General features: G+C 36.1%; 1 protein-coding gene across 4 annotated transcripts in view; it reads right to left on the minus strand.

Moving 5' to 3' along the window:
* The window catches only part of UBR3 (ubiquitin protein ligase E3 component n-recognin 3), a 97,747-nt gene that overhangs the window by 54,321 nt on the left and 20,243 nt on the right, over nucleotides 1–23,183 (minus strand). For all 4 annotated transcript variants that reach the window (XM_066553266.1, XM_066553265.1, XM_066553264.1 and 1 more), the window contains exons 7-21: nucleotides 22,401–22,531; nucleotides 16,938–17,166; nucleotides 14,760–14,939; nucleotides 13,894–14,027; nucleotides 11,639–11,725; nucleotides 11,127–11,192; nucleotides 10,949–11,038; nucleotides 9,304–9,432; nucleotides 9,154–9,206; nucleotides 8,402–8,535; nucleotides 7,826–7,913; nucleotides 6,292–6,431; nucleotides 3,129–3,225; nucleotides 2,564–2,705; nucleotides 224–328 (exon numbers count right to left, since the gene is read on the minus strand). In XM_066553266.1, coding sequence (XP_066409363.1) covers nucleotides 224–328; nucleotides 2,564–2,705; nucleotides 3,129–3,225; nucleotides 6,292–6,431; nucleotides 7,826–7,913; nucleotides 8,402–8,535; nucleotides 9,154–9,206; nucleotides 9,304–9,432; nucleotides 10,949–11,038; nucleotides 11,127–11,192; nucleotides 11,639–11,725; nucleotides 13,894–14,027; nucleotides 14,760–14,939; nucleotides 16,938–17,166; nucleotides 22,401–22,531 — 1,805 coding nt within the window. The remainder of the gene's footprint in view (nucleotides 1–223; nucleotides 329–2,563; nucleotides 2,706–3,128; nucleotides 3,226–6,291; nucleotides 6,432–7,825; nucleotides 7,914–8,401; nucleotides 8,536–9,153; nucleotides 9,207–9,303; nucleotides 9,433–10,948; nucleotides 11,039–11,126; nucleotides 11,193–11,638; nucleotides 11,726–13,893; nucleotides 14,028–14,759; nucleotides 14,940–16,937; nucleotides 17,167–22,400; nucleotides 22,532–23,183) is intronic.

The following is a 23,183-nucleotide window of genomic DNA, read 5'->3' on the forward strand; positions in this document are numbered from 1 at the left end:
CAATCTGTGTAGTCAGACCTCATATACAGAAACTGCTGAAAAACAGAACAAGATACCATATTCTTCCTCACAACAATGTTTTTATTGTTTTATTAGTTGTTCCCCATATAAGTTAATAAAGATACTTTATTCTAACTACTATGCTAAAATCTAATTTTAAAGAATACTGAATCATTAAAAAATACCTCTGTGTTTTGAAGAAAATGATGGTATTTATTCTTACCTCTTCATCTGATTCTTGTTCAGGAGAATTTTCCAACCCCAGCTCAATCAAATATAAAACCATGCAAAGCACATGCTCTGATAAATTCTGATGATCCATCAATATCTAGGTAGGAAAACAGACAAACCACAGAAGATTGAGGCTTCAGTACATCTAAACTTATGAAAGAGTGTTCTGGATAATATATTTTGGACTCTTCAGTTTTTGTGGATTTTTCTGTTTGTTTGTTTTAAATTTGATTTAAAATTATTTTGAGATTTAGGAAAAACCTAACCTTTGGTCATCACCACAAAAGCAAAATTTGATTTTATGTCTTTCCAGTCAAACAAATTTTTACCTTAAAGCCATTACTAGTTCAAGCTGTGGTTTACTTTAACACCAGAGTGACAGGTACAGCTGCACAGACACCACTACTGCCAATTACATGCAAAAAGCTGCTCCCAGCTTTCCCTCCCCTTTTCAGGTCATCAATCACCAAAAAGGCCTCACAAGGTCCTAGTCCTATCAGTGATACTGGCATAACTGGGAGTACCAGAAAGGTTAACATCAATTTAGCTCATAACCATCTTCACATAATCTTTTTTTTTTATCTTTTATAAAAGACCTTATCTTTAAATTAATAAATGCCCATATCTTTCTTCCAACACAGCTTTCAATGCATTGATAGGAAGAACCAGTACTGCTAAAATTAAAAACCAGGACAACTTTCCTCTTGAGAATAGTCTGAACTGAAGGAAAGAAAATGGCGAAAAAATGCAAGTTACCAAAAAAGTGGGTGAGAAAATATGTTTAAAATTTCATTGCAGATAGGCTACTATACAAATTAGTATTTTTAGAGTGTAGCATAGTAAAGTCTTAAATATTATTTGGCTTTGAACAGATGAATTTTCTAAGTAGATAAAGCCATTAGAAACATCAGAGAGACAAAGTTCTTAAAAATAATATTGTTTTACAATATCTTTTCTAAAAAGGAGGACCTGATTTAATCAAGCCCAAACAAATCTGAGATGATAGAGGTTATTTAATTAAAGAGGACTCAGTATTCTGTTAATATGAAGAGCACGTGTAATTGTGGCAGTTGGAATCAAAAGTCATATTGACCAATGCTTCTGAAAAGTAACATCACCAAACAGAGTTTACTGCTCTTCCACAGGAAGTCCCAAAAACCAAGAGATATAATAAAGGCTGTCATCAATTGGCAAAATTTCACAAAGAGGGCAGGCATGACTTAAAAGCCTGCCCTACAAATCAACCACTATGTATTTTCCACCATCCATGAATCTGGTGGGAAAGCATTTGGTATTCCAGCGAAAACAGCAACCCAGTTATGGCTAAGACTCTCAAGATTTAAGCCCTTGTGGGTTCTTAATGGACTAAGAGAAAAAGTGGCCAAAGACACCCAAGAAGGACAGTAATAGATGATGCATTCCTTCCCTACAGTCTCCATTTTTGTTCCATGTCAAAACATTATTTGATCTTCTATGTAGTCCCAAGCTCTCTTTTCCTTCACCAGCCTTCCTGTAGTACAACAGATATTTTCTATTCAACAGAAATTTAACAGTGAAACAAAATACTAGGTTTAGGTAAGCTGGGAGCCCTTAGAAGAGCACAAAAGGAAAAGTCTGCCCAGGAAAAACGCTACTCAAACAAAGCAACTCGTGTAGTCCTTCATCTGCCTCTGCAGCACACTGCTTTGAAAACACTTTCTAAGTACAGATTCAAAGTCCATTTTCTGATGAATGGACTCTTCAAAAAGCCTTGCTTCTCTTGAAGACAGCAGCAAACTATCAAAGATAAAACCAAACATAACTTAAAGGCACCAATTAACCCTAAAAAATGGCTGCTGTAACATTATCAAAAGCCAGAATATATTTGGGAAATGATGTTAGAAACAACTGCAGTTTTGAGACTTATTTGACATTGAGGATTTAAAGCTATTAAAGTTTGTATTTTTGAACAGCCACTGCTGATGCCTTAAAATTCTGCAATAGGAGCCAGAAGAACACCACTTATGCCACTGTGCTCCCTGAAACCATCATGGAAGAACAATCTGAATGACAACTCTGATGGTTAATACAGTGTTCCTCAAAGTGGAACAGGATCTTTCATCCACTTGGGTACTGACTTAGTGTGTGTATACATGAAACGATCATTCATGAAATAATCTAAGTGGTAGGGAAAAAAACTCGTACTAGACTTGAAAAATAAACCAAAACCAAAAATATTATATAAAATGGAACCTGACTATTCCAAATAAAGTTTAAAAAGTCATGCTTCCTAAGAACTTCTGCAAAAAATGTCGAAGTGAACCAATGCACTTAATGCAAATCATGACTGTACCTTGTAAAGAAGTGTGAAGAGCACAATGTGCAGAGTTTTACAGTGCAAAAGCTTTATGAGCCCTCTGTAACTTGGGTGTAGCGGTGTTCTCTTCTTGTAAGGAGGCCATGGGTTTCCAGGGAATTTGCCACTTTGCTTTAAGCTGTTGAAACAAATGTTAAATGTTGAAACCACTGTTAAACACTGCAATAATGTAGAAACCTGTCACTGCTATAGATAAACTTTGCTTTGTGTACCTAAGTGTAAACTAAATAAAAATAGATAAGACTTCAAGTAAGTTGTAAATTATTTTTAAACAATATCTTTGGTTAAGTATTTTATCTGTGATGACATTCACTACTTTGTCTGTGGCCTTTCTGGTGTATTTTTAAACATTTATGGAAGAGTAACAGACTAAGATAACCAAAACTCTGATATTGCTTGTTATAGATTATTTACTCAAGAACAAATCTGGGGCTTGGAAACACTGATAAAGTGATTAGCATTATCAGGCAGTGAAAACAAAACATTTGTTGTGGAATGAGCAAGAGTATGATGTTGCATTTCTAAAAATGATCCAACTTACAAGGCTGTGTATCTGTCCATGGCAGACTGCACATCTCTGCGGTAAACTGTTCGAAGTATTACCATGACAGGGTCAAACTCCTTATCCCAAACTTCAGCTGTTGTTTAAAAGAAATTGCATGTTAACATTCTCTTTAAAAACCTTACCACTTATTTTAGATTCTCTCCTTAACTAGCTCTAATTATGTCACTTCTATTATATAATTTTTCCTGGCAAACTATGGCAATTTATAATAATTCTTACTAATAATACTTTCTATACTAATAATTACCACTCTTTATCAAACTAGAAAAATATTTGTTGCAAAATTTTGATTGGTTTCAAAAATAAAAACGTAACACTCTATTAAGCAACCCCCAAAACATCATTTCTGTATGCAACTTGTTTTTCTCTTTGTCATTTCCAAGTACTTGTGAGAAAAAGCCTACATTATTTTTCACTTTGTACGTGATAAGCACAAGCCTCTTGAAAGGAGGAAGTAAAGACTGTGGAGCTGTTAGCAGGTGGATGATATTTTACCTTTAAGTGCAGTGAACAAAATTGCTTCAACAACACAAGTCTTGTTCAGTATCAAAAATGGTCAAGATTTGTATCAAATTATATTTGTGATCAATCCTTAACAAATATGCCTTTGTTTTATAACTAGTATTATGCATTATTCAGCATTAAAATCTTAGTTACATCCATTTAATTTAGTAGCTCTAAAGTAACATCCAGAGTGGCTGTTCAGAGCAATCACAAACAGAAAAGTCTAAAGAGTCTATAAAAATATCCCATTTGATGGGGTTTTTTTTCTATTTACAAGTCGCTAAAAAACAAAATTAAGTTCCAATCTAAAGCCAAATGAAGACATTAATTCTATGAATTGTTTTGAAGTGTTTAGCTCTCATAACACAAAAAAATGAAGGCAAGATTCAATGACCCCAAACGGAGGAAGAAACCCAGCGGATAAAGAATTTGAGCTCCACCAGCAGGCGTAACGTAACACCAGTGCTCACAACATTCTTCAAAGTTCCCACAGGCAGCAATAAGCAGCTTTACCACACTTCTGAGATTAATTTTCCCCAGGCTGGAAGACAAGTGTCTATACTCACACCTAGTGGTCTATCCTCTGTATATTAACCCCTGCTAAGGCTAACAGTTCTACACATATCCTCATAGACTGCTGAGGGAGAACACCTAGCAAAGTTTCCATTATGTATTAAACACAATCAAATTAAGCTTGTGAAAAAAACCCCACGTTTTTTCTGAACAGAATTTAGTATTGCAGTCTGGAGCACACACCAAGCTTGTTTGGGCTGCTATTGCCTAATGAGAAAAAAGGACTGAGTGAGCCATACAGTGAATATTGGAAATGCACATAGAGCTCATCTTCAGCACACAAATCTACAGCGTGAGAAAGAATCTGGCTCTGGAAGTTGGTTTCGGTTGGTTTTGTTTTTTTAAATGATGGTTAATGGAACAAAATCTAGGTATCTGTGAACAAAAAATAGATTCCACTCCCTCAAATTTAGGGAAACAAGCGATTAGAGGATTAGAGGGAATTGATCTGATCATGACTTGCTTTAACTATGACAGGTCACAGACTACAATTCTTAAAAGCAAAGGGTTTGAGAACCTATATAATCTTACTTACATAGGGAATATGAACACTTAAGAGGGTAAAGAAAGCCATGTCAGCTTTTATTCCTACAGAAGATTTTTCAGCTTTTATTACTTTTAAAAAAAAGGGAATCTGTATAGTGTCATAAACCACTTCATTGTTCAATGCTATAGGTGAGATACTTCAGACAGTTTACCTCTGGAATAAACAGCTTTCCTAAGTTAAAAAAAAAAAACCAAACTATATACAAAAAACTGCAAACACTGTAATCTAGCATTAGATTCCCTAAATATGAAGTGCTATAATTAAAAACAGAATAATCCATCTCTTTTTCCTTCACATTGTGTTATGAAAATGACCAGCATGTAATGAGCTCCAGAAACTGGACAGGACATAAGGAAATGTGCAGTTTATGTAACAATAAAATTAAGTTATTTTAGATACATGGGTGTTAAGCTGCCTAATTACACATCAAAGAACCAAGATGAATCAATTTCCAAAACTCTGGTTTCACAAAATTATTTCACTAGTTGTAATTTGTATAAAAGAGCTTTATTGACACTTCAATCTCCCAGTACAAAAACTGGCAAATAATTACAAGTTATTACAATACTAGCACCTACATTAACCACCACCAAATGGTTTCAAAATTGCCAGATTCTAACCTTCCCAGTTCTCAAGGGAGGTATGTGGGGGAGGAAGGAGTTAATCTCTCTTCAGCTTTGCCATTAGCCTGAGGCACAACCAGAGCACATGGAGCATTTCAGATTTCTACAGGCTTATCTGCTTAGTGACATGACACAGTAATGGAACACTGAGTTCTTAAATTATTTCTCTCCTTTGATATACCAATGCTGTGTTGAGTCCAATTTAGATGACAAGCTGGTCAGGGAAAGAAACTTGTCATTTTTGCACTGTATGCATTGTAGAATTACAGAACAATGTTCTATAATAAGTCTAGCCTGAACTTTTTTCTAGGCCTTCACTACTGACAGCGAAAAATTTTACAGGATACTAATACAGTTAAGCAACATAAAATGAAGAATTATGTCTTGTGGTATCTTTAATAGTCAAAAGGTGGAGAAGTTCAAAGAAAGTATCTTTGACATTTCACTAATGCAAACAGTTCTAGACTCTACTAAATATACACCAATTTATTTAAATCATAGGAATAATTAAGTATGCAGATCAGTAAAATACAAATAAGATAATTTTTCATTTCTATATTTTCCTTTGCTTTCTGAAGGTACTTGTTTAGTATGAGAAGCTCATTTTCACTCTAGATCAAAATCAATTTATTTAAGACTACTGATAGTCTTTAACAATGCTCTTAAATAAGCAATGGACAATAATGAAAAAGTCAAGTTTTGTGGGGTTTTGGTGGCTGTGGTAGGTTTGGTTTTTTTTGTGGAGAGGATGGGGGGCAGTTTTCAGCACTTGTAGGTTGGGTTTGCTTTTTGGGTTTTTTACAGAAAAAAAGCCCACTACAACAAAACCAAACAAACCCTGGTTAGGCATCTTACCACTGACTGTGTTGCAAGAGAATGCTGATTACCATACCTTTAGGTGTGTACATTCCTTGTTGCATGGAACCTCCAGGTTCAAAAACAGGGGCTTTAAAGTCAGCAACTGCTGACAGGACTGATTCAAAGCTTAAGCTTCCTGGAATAATACCACTTTTAGGATTAGGGTTTTCTGGAATGTAATGCTTATGTTAAGGAAAGCAAAGGTAATTTAGTTGCAGGACACAGAATTTCCCTCCCCTCTTGATATTTTCCATCAGTCATTTCAAACCACATCTCAGCAGTGCTCTGTGCTTACCACAAGAGGTCTGTATGCTCCAGCTGCTAAGAACAGTAACTGGTACTGAACAGAATCTAAGCCTCTCAGCTAGGAGGTTAAACTTTTTAAAGTAAGACTTGCTACATATTTGGCTCAAGCTGTTAGTACTTAATGAGAAACCACCCTGTAGTGTATATAAAGTTTCTGTGATTGTCTTCACTTACAAACACTTTGTCTCTCTTCATAGGGAGAATATTTTGCATTTACATCCAAGTGCAGAAAAAGCAAGCAAATAGTTCAGGATCCATAAACACAATGAATAATTCTGCATCTTGGATTCCACACTTCTCATTTTTGGTAGCAAAACTTAACTGACCTACTGACGTTACCCTAGAACACAAGCAGCACTTAGAAGTAAGTAAACTTCTGCTCAGTGATAAGTAATTGCTTATATAAATTATTCACTTATTTTACATAATTAAGTCATTCACTCAAGTGAATTGGTCTAAGTAATCACTTATTTTACATACTTGACTGAGTTACTAGAGCAAATAATAATAGTAATAATAATAATAATTGTTATTCTTATTATTCATTTGTTAGTCTCAATCTCATCCTTTCCTACCTTCGTATTCATAATATTTTTGCTCATTGCCCATACCTGGATTGCAAGCTCTTACATGCAACCAGAACAAGCTATTTAATTTGCCTACACAGCCAAGAGTAATAGCAGGAAAACCTGCATATTTATAGTCAGCTGTCCAGGGACATGAACCCTATGCCTGTGCAGAAGGACTCTTAGAGTTTGCTATTCTTTCCCCATAACACATGCACTTCACTCTAATGTCAAAGCAACATGTAGTATTGCTATTATTTGCATTTTCAGCTATTGATAGCAAAAGCCAATATAATGTAGAATGTCTGTTTTTTATATTGGGATAAACTTAGCAAAAATCAAAGGCTCAAATCCAGACAAATGTGATGCTTTGCTAAACTTTCTACAACACCATTGGAAAACACACATTTTAGCTTACACCTAAAAGACTTCTAAAGACCAGTACAGCATTTTGTATCAAAAGTAATTTTAACTATTAAAAAAGTATTGTATTTATTGTAAGAAAAACCAAAATTGGAGCCTTTGCTAGTAAGTATATACAGTATATACTGTGTGTATACATATAGTAAGTACATACAAACACACCTTCACACAGTTTTTTAATTATGTAACCTAAAAGCATGTTGTTCAAGCCTCACTGCAATCCAGACACCTGTCATTCTCATTCAGAGACATTAGTGAATATATTCCAAGGATATGAGATCCAATAATGAACTGTGTGTCCTGTCATTCATGCACAGTTGGGCTACCATCTCTGCTCTGAGGATCTCATCATCTGTCATTCCTAGAACGATGAAATGTAAAAAGCTATTAAAACAGCACGATTTTAAGACACACATTCAGTTTTCATTTGACATTAAAAGCATGTCAAACATGATTCAAATTAATACTAAGTAATGATACAGTGCCTTAAAAATACAGGGGGGAAAAAAGGGGGACATGCAAATATTATGAAAGGCACTATCTCAATCAGAAAATACCAGTATAAACTCAAATTGCTGTCTTTCTGGAAAAGATACAGAATCTTCATGTCATCACCTACACAAATCACCCACTTCCATTAAAGCCAATTTTTTCCATTTTTATGTATTATATCTATTTCTATTTTATAAGGGATTAAAATACAGTAACTAGCAAAGATGAAACTGAGTATTGAATGCTTTAAGTTACTATATGGCTAAACAGCTTTAAGGCACCTACTAAGTGTTGAATATAAATGAAGGTGTAATAATGTTATTTACATACAGATATTCCTAAAGTAGTGACTCTTACCTAAGTGTAAACGAAGACTTAACAAAAGGACCAAAAATGTTAAGGCTCCTTCCAGCATGGACCTTTCATGTTCTGAGTCAAGAACTGTATTTTGATGCTGTGAAGCCATCGTTAACAGATCTACCACCTTAAATCTACACAGCAAAGTCAGAAACAACAATTAAACATTCTCCAACATTAAAACACCAATGTGAAACCTACTGATAAGCTCAGGATAGCACTCACAACAACCTAAAACGAAATACAAAAGCCCAAATGAAAACCCAAAGTATGAACAAACATACATGAAAACCCTCTTCTTTTTAAATTTCAATTTTTATTTAACTATCGATGGAACGTGCTATAGTGATATTCACTCCACATGAAAACACCTTATATTTAACAACATATAAAAACTAATGCATACTAATTGGTGTTCAAACCCTGATTTTTTTCCAGAAAAGGAAACATTCTGTGTCTCTTACTACTGCTTCAGGATAGAATATCCTAGCATATGAACACATATGAAACTTAAAAAGTCCTAAAGATGCTTAGAAAACAAGTATCTTCACTACTACCTTGTAAATCAAAAGCCAATGCTGTCTAAAATCAAGAGATACCTGTTTTAGTAGAGGCCTTAGGTGTTAGTTTTGGCTAGGCAGAGTTGTATCACTGAAGATATGTATCAGATATGCAATTTTTCTGTTACACACTGTAAATCAGCAGAACAGCCAGCACAACATCAAACAAGAGCATTCATCTTTTAGTCCTACCTTTCAAAAACAGATGAAATAAAATAATCTGGGTCCAGTCTAGAGGCACAGACCTGTAGAAAGAGAGTAAATTAATTTTATTAAATTAATTCTAGTCAATAGTTTGTAGGTAAATAATACTGGCTTGGCTTCTCAGAAAACATAACTTACTTGCAGCAGATAAATGTCAGGATCAATCATTGAATTGCAGAAATGAGACTGCACGTAAGTCATGGCCTGTCCTTTAATTTGTAGACCATTTCTAACCCACATATTGCTGTGAATTTCAGAAAGACTTGCCTGTTCAGGGAACATAAAAAGTTATAAACATTTCAGGGATGTTCAGCTACTCAGTTCAATATTAGCAGATCATCAGTATGGTACCATAGAAAAATAGAAATCAGATATCAGTTCGAATTGGAAGGGACCTTAAAGATTTCCAACCCTTGTGCCATGGGCAAGGACACTTTCCAGGTGCTTAAAGCCAGTTTGCTTAAAGCCCCATTCACTCTAGTCTTGAACACTTCCAGGGATGGGGTATCCTTGACTTTTCTGGGCAACCTGTTCCAGTGTCTCACCACCTTCACAGCAAAGGATGTCTTTGTGATATCTCATCTAAACTACTCTCTTTCAGCTTAAAGCCATTCCCCCTGGTCCTGTCACTACATGTCATTGTAACAAGTCCCCCTGGGGCTTTCCTGGAGAATCACAGAACAGTTTTGGTGGGAAGGGGCCTTTAAAGGTCATCTAGTCCAATCCCCCTGCAATCATCAGGGGCATCTTCAACTAGGTCAGGTTGTTCAGAGCCCCATCCAATCTAACCTGGGATGTTCTCAGGGATGGGGCATCTACCACTTCCATGGACAACCTGCTCCAGTGTTGTACCACCCTCGTAGCAAAAAAGGTACTACAGGTCATCTAAACCAGGCCTACTTCACTTTAAACCCACTAATCTTGTTCTATTGCAACAGGCCCTGCTAAAAAGTTTGCCCCCAGCTCTCTTGTAGGGCCCTGTAGAAGGCTACTCTAAGGTCTCCCCAGAGCCTTCTCTTCTCCAGAGCAAACGACAATTCTCTCAGTCTGTCTTCATAACAGAGGTGCTCCAGCCCTCTCATCATTTTATTCACTATCATTACACATAGACATGCATACATACTACAATTTTATAGACTTTTTTATACTAATTGACTTCTGGAGAGTAAGAGATATAAAGATCCACTGCAAGTTTATGAAACAGATACCATACTTTCATATAAGAACGTATTTCAGACAATGAAAGTAATCAAAGACAAATGATGTGATTTATACATGTAGTTATTCCTTAAAATCTTGAAACCAATTCAAAATGAAGGTATTGTGGTACCAAAATGAACCAAAAATTAAGGCATCACGATTAAAAAGGGATTAGATCTAAAAGCAGTGATTACAAATACTTGTCACTGCCACTTAAGCACAAGCCCAAATTTGCAAATAAAAATGTTGTGCATCCATTCTGGAACTCACTCTCAATTTAAAATACAAAAGATTTGGGTTTCTTGTCAAACTGCACTCCATTCTGTTCACTTTACAATTCTATGTTTCCAGAGGATTGGTCCATCCTACCATTTTTGAAGAGCTGTAGTGAATACTATTATTATGTACTTCTCAGAGTATGATAACTAATGCCCCATTTTTAATTTTGGAAAGAGGAAGGGAAAAAAAAAGATGTTACCCTAACTACTTAGTATATTGTAGTTATTATTGTCATATAGGGCTTATTTTTACATCCCACAATTAAGACATACTTCCTATTGTTAAGTTAGAAGTCTGCCCGTACCTGAATCTGAAGTGGGTGAATCATGAGTTTCATCAGCATTTCCTGATCTGGCAGGATAGTATCCAGATCTAGTTCTTGGCATTTAACAGCCTAGAAACAAAAGCAAGCATATGCTGTGTTGAATGATTACATTCAACAGGGAATTTCCATCTTCTGTGAAACTACAACACATGCTTACCTTACTTAAAAACATGGCGAAGTAACGGTGCAGTGGCAAATGAAAAGTAACTTGGTTAGGTGCTGGCTGAAAGTAAAATAAAGGTATTTAATATAATATATTGGACAAAACAAACATACAAATATCTTTGGCACAACCACCAAGGGCAGTATTTTACATGTCTTCATTTGATAGACTTACTTTTCAGTAACACAGCAGTTATTTCATTCTCCTGTCTTTCTGATTATTCAGAAGTTTCCCTCAGACAGGGAAAGCATTGCTTTTAAAACTCACAGCTTAAGCTTGCACCAGCAAATCTAAATCACCAAGACTACAGGAAAAAAAGGGTCCTAGGACATAACATTTTAAGTATCAACTACAATCTCTAATTTCAGTAAGGCAATCCTTTTTTGATCACTAGCTTGAATAGTCACCTAAATTAAGGGGAGGGGGCTGGGTGTAGGGAGCGTATCACCTTTTAAATTTAATCAGATTTTCACAGTGCTTTGCTTAAATTCACTAAGGATATTTACCTCATCTACAAAGTTGATAGCATCAAACCAGTCTTGAAGTGCTTCAAGGCAGTATCTGACAACATTGCGTGTGTATTCCTGTGTTTCCTGCAGTTAAGATAAACCAGCACACTTATATGAGCCAAAAAAGTTTTAAGTGCCATTGTTTCCCTACTACAAATAAAACAATTATTTCAATAATATTTTTACAGTACACAGAATCACTGAGGTTGGAAAAGACCTCCAAGATCATTGACTGAACAATATGTTCTTGACTAAACCACAGCACTAAGTGCCAGGTCCTGTTGTTTCTTGAACACTTTCAGGGATTGGGACTCCACTCCACTACTCCTGGATAGCCCACTCCAATGATTAACTACTCTTTTCATGAGGAAATTCTTCCTGTTGCCCAACCTGAATCTCCTCTGCTGCAGCTTGATGCCATTTTCTTGTGTCCTGTTGCTGGTTACCTGTAAGAAGAGGCAAACTCCCACCTGGCTATACCCTCCTTACAGGGTACTACAGAGAATTGTAAGGTCACCTCTGAGCCTTCTCTTCTCCAGGCTGAACAACCCCAGCTCCCTCAGCTGCTCCTCATAGGACTCACTCTCTAGGTGGTCCCAGTGCCTACTGTTGCTTAATTTATCCATTTACTTCTACTGTAGCTAATGGCCTGTAAGTTCTATCTACTTAGAAGGTCCTTACAGTTGGCTAACACAAGGGACCCTAAATGATATGATACCACAATACTGCATGGATTTCAATGGTAAGCAAACCTTGTTATGATTACATGATATAACTGTAAGAATGCCATAAAACTACACTATATTTCAGGTTAAATCATGTTTCAGGGCTAGAGCTGTACATTGCCTTCCAGGAGAGAAGCAGTCGTGTGCAAGAAGAAAAAGCAGAAAAGAAGCTAAACCAAATTGCTCTGTGATCAGCAGAACTTGCAAAGCCTATTTTCTTAACAGATTTTTCCTTTAATCTTCACTTCTCCCTAAACACAGACTCCAGACTTGCCTCACACTCTCAGGATATCCAATGACACACTTCTCATGCAAAAGGCAGCAGTGTTCAGGCCAGCCAAAAGTTGTGCAAGTGGCAGCTATTTCAGTCAGGCACCTTTTCACATCAGGAAATACAACAGCCACACTCCCATCCTGTTGCTCCACACTCTATGAAGGACAGGCTCTGCTGGCTTTCCCTATCCTGTGAGACATGAGCTTCCAACCCTCCAGGTTTCATAAGTACAACAACTAAGCTATGAAATTTCTTCAACATTTTCAGATTTATTGATAATGACCAAAAGGTTCAAACATGTGGCTGAAGACATGACTGACAAGACAACTGATGGAGGAGCATGGCCTTAAAAAAAAGACCATCCCATAACTAAGGAAAAATGAAAGGAGCACTTCAAACAGCCAGAAGCTGTAATTCGGTTTTCAAAAACCAATGTAGACTCATAAATTGATAAATTCATAATGTATCAGTGTAATTTACATCACAGAAAGGCTTTCACAACTGCCTGATTCAAACTGTTCTAAAATCACATGGACTGCTTGCACGGTTTCTCAGTGTGCAGTTCAATCCAGTCAGTACTGTCTCACTGACACTATTAATTATCTTAATAAGCTAATTTCGAATACAAGTATTTATTTCACAGAAAAACAGTAAAAAGTATTTTTCATATGTTAAATATTCCTAAAAGCTAATGGATTCTATTTTTGCTGTAACTTAATATAATTTACAGTCTAGCAAATAGCAACAAGTCTTTGCTCTAGTTTTGAGACCATTTCATGTCAGAACCAAAGAGGTTTTCTCCTCAAATTGATAGGAGACCCACACAAACCCATAAATTACTCCATCTCCCATCATAATGAAGTGTCTGTTCACAGACACAGCCAACATTAGAATCACATTAGGATGACTTATGTATCTCCATTCCCACTGAACAAAGGCAGAATGACTCAGAGACATTTATCAAGTTCTTCATTAGATTTGAAGTTATTCCATATGTACACTCACATGAAATGACTGCACACATCCTGAACTTGTAGTCCCAGTACTGGAGACAATAAATTATGTACAAGCATGAATTCTACACTCACTATACACAGAATCCGAGTTGATTGGAGTTTTGTGTTATTTAAATAGACAAAGACAGCCAAACCAAAGTCTTTTCAAAACACAAAAGACAGTCTTTTCAAGATTGAGAATTGTAGAATAAGTCACGAATAAAACCAAGAATCATGACAGGGAAATGTTAGCCTTACCCTAACTTTGCAGTGTGACAGCAGACCCCACATTGGCTGGGCACAGGCCTCCAGCTCAGCAGCAAAGGCAGCATAGTATGTCTGCGATTCAAACTCCACATGCTCATTCAACTCCCGTTTATTTAAATTCATACCTTCAAAGATTTAAGCAGAGTTATACAACCCAAGATTTAACTAGGGATAAATGGAATGCAGTCTTTTTAGTACTATGCATTTACACACCTCGAAAAACAACTCCACAAAGTGTAAGCCAATTCCTATTACAAACACTAATTTATCTAGTGGAAGAATCTGATAAAACAAAGTTTGAACAGGAATATACCAGAAAAGACAAAAACCTGGCTAATAACTGCAGTCCTTGCTGTTCAGGGAACATGAACTTCTACTTTGAATGTTACTCAGTCAATTAGAACATCTGAATGCTGGTCGTCTTTCTAAGCAAAACATTTATCAGCATTGAGATACACTATCTTAAAATATTTTTTTATATAATCAAAAGCAAAACTTAGAAGAAGATCCAGATATATGAGATTAATTTCCTGTATATTTAAATTTTGAATTTCACCAGTAAAACAGTTTGGTTTACAGTTGTGATCTGTACTTTAAGTATAACCTCAGAATTCTTGCACCATAGATCTCAGTGGACTGTGATGTGACTGCTCTTCAACTACTTCACACAAGAAAAAGATCCATTAGATAATTTTTGTAACCTGTTTTCTAGAATATACTGTACTCTTCAAGAAATACAGTCTTGGGGGAACACTAATAGATTAAATATATACATACAGAACTGTAGGGATTGTGCTACAGTGAACATTAACTGTCTTAATATCCTTGTATTAGTACTGATCATAAAAGTCACATACCTTGAAAAAATGATACAAAATTCATCCATGTTACCAAAAGACCGTGATCTTCCAAAAACTTCTTTGCCACACTTTGGTGTGAAAGTATGTTTATAAAATCACTAACCAGGGGCCAGTAAGTGTTATTCTTCAGTAGTGCTTCCCCACAATTCACCACAACATGTAAACTATTCTCTTCATCTAGATTTAAAAAAGAAAAAAACAAAACAAGAACACAAAGTAATTTCTTTCATTTATTAATAAAGTTACAAAAGAATGCAAAAATATCAATTCGGATGTACTGTAATGCTGGGGTCAGACACACACAGAGAAAACTGCAGAAAACTAAAATGGTTCTTTCATGTACCTGAAGCTGTTTTTTCATCATGGACTAGCCTACACAGATGCCACTCAGCAAGAGTCACTTAAACTTTGAACAATATCACAACCTCTGGAAAGTAGCATGTTAGGAAAACCATCACAGCTATGGCTCTTCCAATATTTCTAATTATTAAAAAAACAAATAATACAATTCCTATTACAAACACCTGCATTCTACTTTGAATTTGATATAACCCCAGTGAGCAAGGTACCTTACAGCATTCAAGAACAAATCTGGTGATCAAAACCTACACTGGCATGTTGAGTCTGAAAAGAGCAGAGCAAAACATTTCCACTCTGAATTTGGGACAGAGAGAGGGTTTATGCAGCCTGCCCAACACTGGGGCAGGAGAAGGTTCCTAGAAGAGGAGGATGAGAAATCAAAGCCCGGGGGGTTTCTTTCCCTCCCACCCCAAATCACAGAAGTTCCATCCTCTACATCTGCCAAATAAATCTCTTTGTTTCCTTTTCATAAGAGGGACTCCTAGAAAGATCAGAATGGAAACAGAATTGGTTCTGGATTCACGATCCAAGTGAAACAACTTCCAGTACCCATGTCAGTTAATACTCTATTTCAGCAGAAAGAAGAACAGAAGAAAAGACACTTACTAAGAGACTCCAGTCTCTGGATGATGAGGTAAACCTGTATGTAGAGTGGTTCTCTTTGGCCTGTCCAGTACAGCCTTTCTCTGCTGTATTGAAATTCTGACCCATTACAGAACCCTACCACCATGCTAGCAACATCCCATACTGACCAAAAAGTAACATTCAAAAGATGCTTAGAAAGAGTTTTAAATTACATTCCACCAATATGGCATTTATTTAGCAAAAATCACCTGATATACAAACTATTAAATATTCAGCATTTTCCTGAATAAAGGAAGTCCTTTATTCAGGAAAGCAGTCTATGTAGGGCAACAGAAACATTTTTCATATTGAAGTGCTGCTGAATGAGGGCACTCTTGATAGCTAGATGAGAGAGGATTTCCCACTTCTGCACAGATATTTTGGTTTAGGCTATACACAGACTGGACTCTGAGACAAGAATACTTATTAAAAAAAATACAATCTCATGCCTAAGTTTGTGATACTTATTTAGCAGCAGCACTCAGCCTGTCTAGGGGATACTTTCAGATTCAAACTAGGATGAAGAGGGCTGAGGTCTCCAGTCTGTTAGGCACATAAGAGTGTGAATATCAGACATCAGAAAGATTCAATTGTGCCATTTTCATATAAGGACAGGTAAAACAAGGAGGGTGAAAATAGAACAGCTGTTTTCACTAAAGAAGTTATACAGTCTACAATAGCTCAAATTCAAACTACCACTTTGTCAAACAAAAGGTTGATAAAATTGCTATATTGACAAACTATTAAATTATTCTCCTCTAATTATATCAAGGCAATCAGAAGTTTTAAAAAATAAAACAATTTTAAATACTGCAAATAGCTTGTGAAATTCTTTGAAAATATTTTTTAAATTCATACAGGTCTCAATTTGCGTATATAATTTTTCATTCAAATAGTTGCTTAGGCACTTCACACAACAAATTAAGTAGTAAGTAATAACCTGCATTCTAAATCATGTAACATTCCTAAAAAAACCCCATACAAACCAAAGGATAAAACATTAGTACCACTCCTGATAACTACCTTTATATTCCCAGGGAATTTTGAGATCTTCCTCTACCATATATTGCTAGATCCTGTACATTTTTGGAAAGGCATCAGTGGGGTGGATTGACCACCAAAGAAAGATTAAATTTCCTCTATAATCAATTTATTATTCATGGAAAGAAACAAAAAAACAACTGAACCTACCTTGCAATTCACTTTTAATAAGGCAACTTTCCATCATGTACAACAGAACAGTGACCATAATATCCAGCAGTTGGCATTCTTCTGTTACTTGGCGTGCTAGTTCTTCATTGCTGAACAGCTGAACACTGATATGCACAATTCTATTAGACATGGTGTCTGATTCATGGCTTTTCTTCAGTGTTTTCATAATAAAAGCATAGTGCTGAACAAATGTTTTTGTAAAAGCAATCTGCAAATTATAAAGAAATGTTGACATTAATAAGCATCCTACAAAACTTATCTTTCTTTCATTATAAAATATTCCTTTATGAATGTACAATCAACATACCCTGGGAAACACTAGTTGCTATGACAAACCAAAAGTGATGACTGTTTTCTAGAAACAGACCAAATGAAAAGACCTATTTATAGGGAGGGGTATCTTAGGCTGCTAATTTTATTGCCTCTCCCCAGAATCTAATCTTCTCATTCTATACTTCCCAGACTAAAGAAAGCCAACCCAGAAATGTTCAAACAAGGAATATAATGTCTCAGCATACCTGTGAAAGTAGTAAAGTTCTAACAATTACTTTATCCTAAATTTGTACATCCTACAACAGGATGTCCTAAAATGATACACTGTGAACAATTATTTTAGTAGTGCCTTATAAAGCTGCCTCATCACTTGCAGCCATCTAACCATGAATAAGGTTTTCATTTATTTTCAAGCAAGACATTTCTACACTGATTTTCATTTCTACTGTCATAGCATCCTATACTTTTTAAATAAACCTCTAGTGTTTTTTCCTCAATAACTAAATTAATATGCAGCTTTGTTATTCTTCACAGAACTGTTAGTGGGTTTTTTTAACCAGATCAGTATTTAAATGTATTGTACATATATAAATATATATAAATATCTTAGTACAGTTCTATGTTCCACTCCATTAGCCTCAAAATGCATTATAAATCAACCTTTTCACTGCACATCAATGAACATATCTGCTAGCTTTGAAATCACTTCTCACTTAGTACTTTAGGTTCTGAATTAGCACCATCTGGACTTGCTTGGCTTAGTAAGAAGACAAGCTGTGTAGTGATAAAAATCCAAAGTCTAAAAATCCCTTGCCTATTCCTTCTGGAAGTATTAACCTTTCGTAAGCATAGAATTAGAAATTTTAAAACCACCCTCAGCAGCCATGCTTTCACCAGACTGTATACAGATCACTACTTTATTTGATCTGCCTTAGATTCAGTGCTCCCATATTTTTATTATGGCACTACCATGTTATTATCACCCCAGAAGTACTTCCAAAAACATGATGACATAATTCTGCTGTTAGGTACAGAAACTGGTTCTCCCAGCAAATAGCCCCAAAGAAAAAGTTGCTGATGCAAGAAACTGAACCAAGGTGAGAATGGGGACATCACTGCAGGAAACACTGCAAGAATACTTAACTTGCCTTCCTATACCTGGCCCACAGTGATGGAAACCTGTATAATAACTGAAAGTATGTTCCACACACAGCACCCAACAATGGTAACTGTTCTCACCTAGAGCGTTTTTGGCACAACATATTCTCAAGACTTGAGCAAAGTTAATACAATATCATTCTGGTATTACAGATATTCCCATCACATAATTTCCTTTAAGTTAAAGGCCTGAAACAATTTTCATCACTGGCATTAGCACCTATCATCAAGACATTCACACTAATGTTAATTACACCCTAATTCACATTAAGCCTCAGACAGAAAATATGTAGCAGGTATTTTAAGAAGTTAGTATATTAACGCTGCTGGTAAAAGAGTATACTTTATTTATGTATTACTTCTACACACTGTATTATGTTTAAATAGGATTTTTGGGTTCTGAGATGAAGAAACTACGTTTCACTTGTTTTACACAGCACGCTCAATTCAAATTGACTGCAAAAACAAGGTCCTTCTCTAAGGACAAATTTTGGAATTTTTTTTCTTTAGTTTACATTGGCATGCATCAAAATTTTTTGTGCCTCACTCGTTTACCATAATGAACTTCTGAAAGTACTGTAAATTTGCTCTCACTACAGTATAATAGTAGAGACTCTGGAAAACACTTAACTAAAGGAAAGACAGAAGCTTTACTCCTACATTCACTTGCAAGTTAAACAAACAAATCCAACCCTTTCCAATTTTGAGAGGCAGAAACTAAACTCATTCCAAAAGTTAAGAAGCTGAAATACTGTGGGGTAAACTGCAGTCAGTACATAAAACCAGGCACAGTAGGCCAAATCAGTCCATCCACATATCCTTTCTCTCAGTGGCCAAAGCTATATACACAACTAAGGAAAAATATAGAATGTAGCAAGATTGCAATTTCTGTCATAACATGTTTCCAAATACTCAGTTCCAACCGTCTGCAAGAGAGGTTCCTAAGACATACATGCTTCCTGTGCATCGAATTATCTTCACTGACTTACTCTCTATGATCTTAAGCAGCTTTTAAATTTCTACCTCTAGAAAAACAAAGTTCATTTTTTCAGCTAGCCTTTCCTCTTGGTGACCACTCAACTTCAATCCCAGAACTCTCTGGAGACTAACACCAACCCCATGCTTCAGCTAGAGCTTGCATCTCCCATGTTTATATTCTCAATGCTAAGATGTAAACTATTTCTGCCAGCTGAATGCTGCACTAAAATTAAGGTTCCAATAGAAAAACTGCTCTACAGAATTTGTAGAACAGCATATCCAGGGGTTGGTGAAGTCCTATTGCTTTAATCGTTGCCCCAAGGATCACTATGGGAGGTGCCTGACACAGAACAGCATTTCTGTTAATTATGTTTGTTGATTCATTATGTCCATCAGATGCTTTTGCATTTTTCAGCAAGGTTTCAGCAAGGCTCTGCTCTTGGATGATTTACACTCTTCCAGCATCTTCCTGTTTACTGCCAACACATTCTTTGCCTTCTCCTTGGTCACAGGAAAGTCTCTTTCTCAGGCCTTTTATTTCTCCTCTGGTCCACACCATAACACCTTTAATTTCTTGGAAGCTTCAATAAATTTCTCTTCTGCATTCTTTTTCTTCACTTGTAAGTCTTCCAAGCTTCAAATGTCAGAGAGTGATGGAAGGGATGCCTCAAGCCCAAATCTGTAAGGCAAAGACCACACTTTTTGTTGTGCTATCTCTCTCATTTGCCAAAGTGGGGAGAGAGGGAAGAGCTAGTTAACCCAGGGTTTTAGCCCACCCCTTTCAACACCTCTTTTCAGTACTGGGAATCCTTAAAGGGAAGTTTGTTTTCCTATTTCAAAAAAAAAAAAAGTCTGTGTAACTGAGATTTCTAGTGGTTCAGTGACTGCTACACAGGGCAGTGATAGATTCTCATATGCCTATGCTGGAGGTCAGAGATTTCAACAATTTCAAAGCATATGCAGATAGGCAGCTCTGTGCTCTATGTCCAGCTATCTCCCTCAGTTTACCAGGAATCCAACCTAGCAGAATTCTGTTGATTTAATGAGCTAAATCACCTCACAAAGAATCAGATAAAGTGCACAACAGCAGACAGAGAAAAAAATTAGAACAGTACATGTAATGTAGATGGGATGAGAGAAAGTAGCAGAAAGCTGCAGGACCATTTGGAGCAGTTTTAATCCCTAGAGGTATTCCTGTTGTTTGAGAATGCAGTATGATTAATCAGCAAACAAGCTTTTCTTTCAAAAAAGCTAAATGGAAGCATGTAAGATAAAACATTCTTCTAACTCATCCCAAAATGTTATGTTCTCTCTTTTCCATGTAAAAGGTAGAGCCACTCCTTGTAAATTAACCACAGGCCTCATAAACATGTTTAAAATTCATGCAGCATTGACAGTTTTGCAACAAAGCAAAGGTTTCTTGCGAAAAAAGTTTACTGCCTCCCTAGTACTGCTATGTGATACATTTCCTGCTCTGAGTTGACTCTACTACTTAAAATGCCATTTAGACGACCATGACAATTAAACACAGATTCTAAAAAAATTTTGAACACTTGGTATTTGGGCTTCTACTAAAGCTTTAACGTAGGAATTAACTGCTTAATGAAAAACAGTACGAAATTGGTAACCAAAAAACCGACCAACAAAAAAGTTTATAAAAACCTTTCAATCTGAGCACGCTGTATTGGTGGGTAGAAAATGGACTATTTCCAGTTAAAGGTGGCAATCAGTAGAGAGACCAAATACACCATGATCTCCATTCTGAGTGAAGAAAGAAAATGAATAAAGAAAGTCACTGAAGACTATGGCTCATTGTCAAAGGAAGAAAGATCCCACAATCATTAGAAGCTGATGTTATTACATGGTACAGTTGTAAGGGAAACACAGCAACACTTACCAGATTCTTCTGCATGCTGCTAGCAGCTGGGTGTTTTTACAGGCAGGAATTTAGCTGGCAATGGATCAGGAGAACTGGATGTCCGTGTGTGTGTCCAAATATCAGGAAGAATTCAAGCTTCATAGCAATGGATCATCAGTTAGGAAGTCCTAATGTCTCCTCATGTATTAGCTGAATCTAAGACCAGGACGAATCTGTGCTGGTATCCCAAATCAAAGTGGTGTCTTGAGATGGACACAGTACTACTCAAGGCCCATATCTTGGCTTTTTCTTCCTTGCAAGTAATCTTCATTCCTTTGTTTTGATGCAGCAAAGTTTTAAGGGGGCACAAATACAGTGTTGTCCCATTATAAACAGACATTTTTGAAAAAATCTGCATGCCTGGACTGCAATTTCCTCCCAGCAGGCATTGAGAAGGTCCAAAATATTTGCATGGCTCAAGGGTATGACATGATCAGAGCAAAATGTTAAGCCTGATTGCTATGTATACTAGGTCTTGGGAACATGTGGAGCAAACAACCAAACCTGGCTGCACACCAAGATTTAAAACAGGAAGATGACATCCAGTCTCCACAACTCTGGGCCAGGAGATACTTCATAGGGACAACTGCAAAACTCTGTAAGGAAGCACCTGGAAGGCTGCCAAAATTACCTAGGGTATAGCTGCAGCAAGAATACTCACACTGTAATGGCCTGTGTGGAAAAACTACTGCCTACTACAATAATTGAAATAGGAATGAAATCACTGCAATTATTCCCTAGCCATACCACATTACACAATCATACAGTGCTGATCCACATGCTTTTAGTGACAAAAAACAAATTACAAAGTAAAATAAAATTAAACAAAATCCAACACATGCAAACATGCACTAACAGACAAAAGGAAAATAAATCATCAATCCAAATTAATAGTGCTGCTCCAGATTTATCCATCTTGTTTTGTCCACATTGGTTTTCAAATACTAAACACTTAGGAACTTCTTATAAAATACTCAAAACAAGGTAAAAGATCTGCATTATTTTACTACTTACTATTCAAACATAAGCACACATGGTGTCCTGCAAGGGATAATACACACTAAGTATGTGAATATAAAAAGATACTTAGGTTTGAATTAAGTAAGGCCAAGTACCTTATAATCTTGATCTGGTAGCATGTTGAGTAAGAAAGTCACCATCTTCTGTGGAAACTCGTATTTTATTGTCCAAAATAATAGTTCTTCTAGAAAACATTTATGCTTCAAAACATCCATGATAGACTGATCTGCATAAAAAGTTGAAGCAGGGCATGTGTAATGCAGTAAGTGTTAAAACTAAGAACAGTAATAGTGCTGTTGCAGTCATATAAAAATTCAGGAACAAAAATTTAAGACCATCTTCATTCATTCTGTAAATAATTTCTTTTTAAACACTGGGAAAATGAAGATCACCAATACTGCAGAGTGTCAGAGTCTGTAGCTATAAAAAGAATCTCCCAGAGAAGCCAGTGAAAGTTTTCAGTACAATTCTATCTATCTTCATTGATTGCATTGAATCACATCACCTGACTGTAACAGCTACACTGATTATAATGCTTGACAGCAAATTGCACAGTATTTACACAACTACTTAACCAAGGGAAACACTGTAGAGTACTGCTTAACTGAAGTTAAAATACCAAAACAAAAAATACAATTTATGATTAAGTGATTAATTCTATTACCTAAACAACACTTTACCAAGCTCTAAACAAAATAAATAGAAGCAATAATGTATCCTTTATTCTTACTTTCAAAGCAATACATGCACTGCTTGACCAACCACTAAGCTGTTTGCTGGGGTTTCTTAATACAAAAATTACCATACCCAGATAATCAAGAGGCACTAACTCCTGATGGTAGCAGGAGAGACAGTTTCATCTTTCCTCTTTTCTGCCC

Source organism: Molothrus aeneus, chromosome 7 (genome assembly GCF_037042795.1).
Source record: "Molothrus aeneus isolate 106 chromosome 7, BPBGC_Maene_1.0, whole genome shotgun sequence".
Taxonomy (NCBI): domain Eukaryota; kingdom Metazoa; phylum Chordata; class Aves; order Passeriformes; family Icteridae; genus Molothrus; species Molothrus aeneus.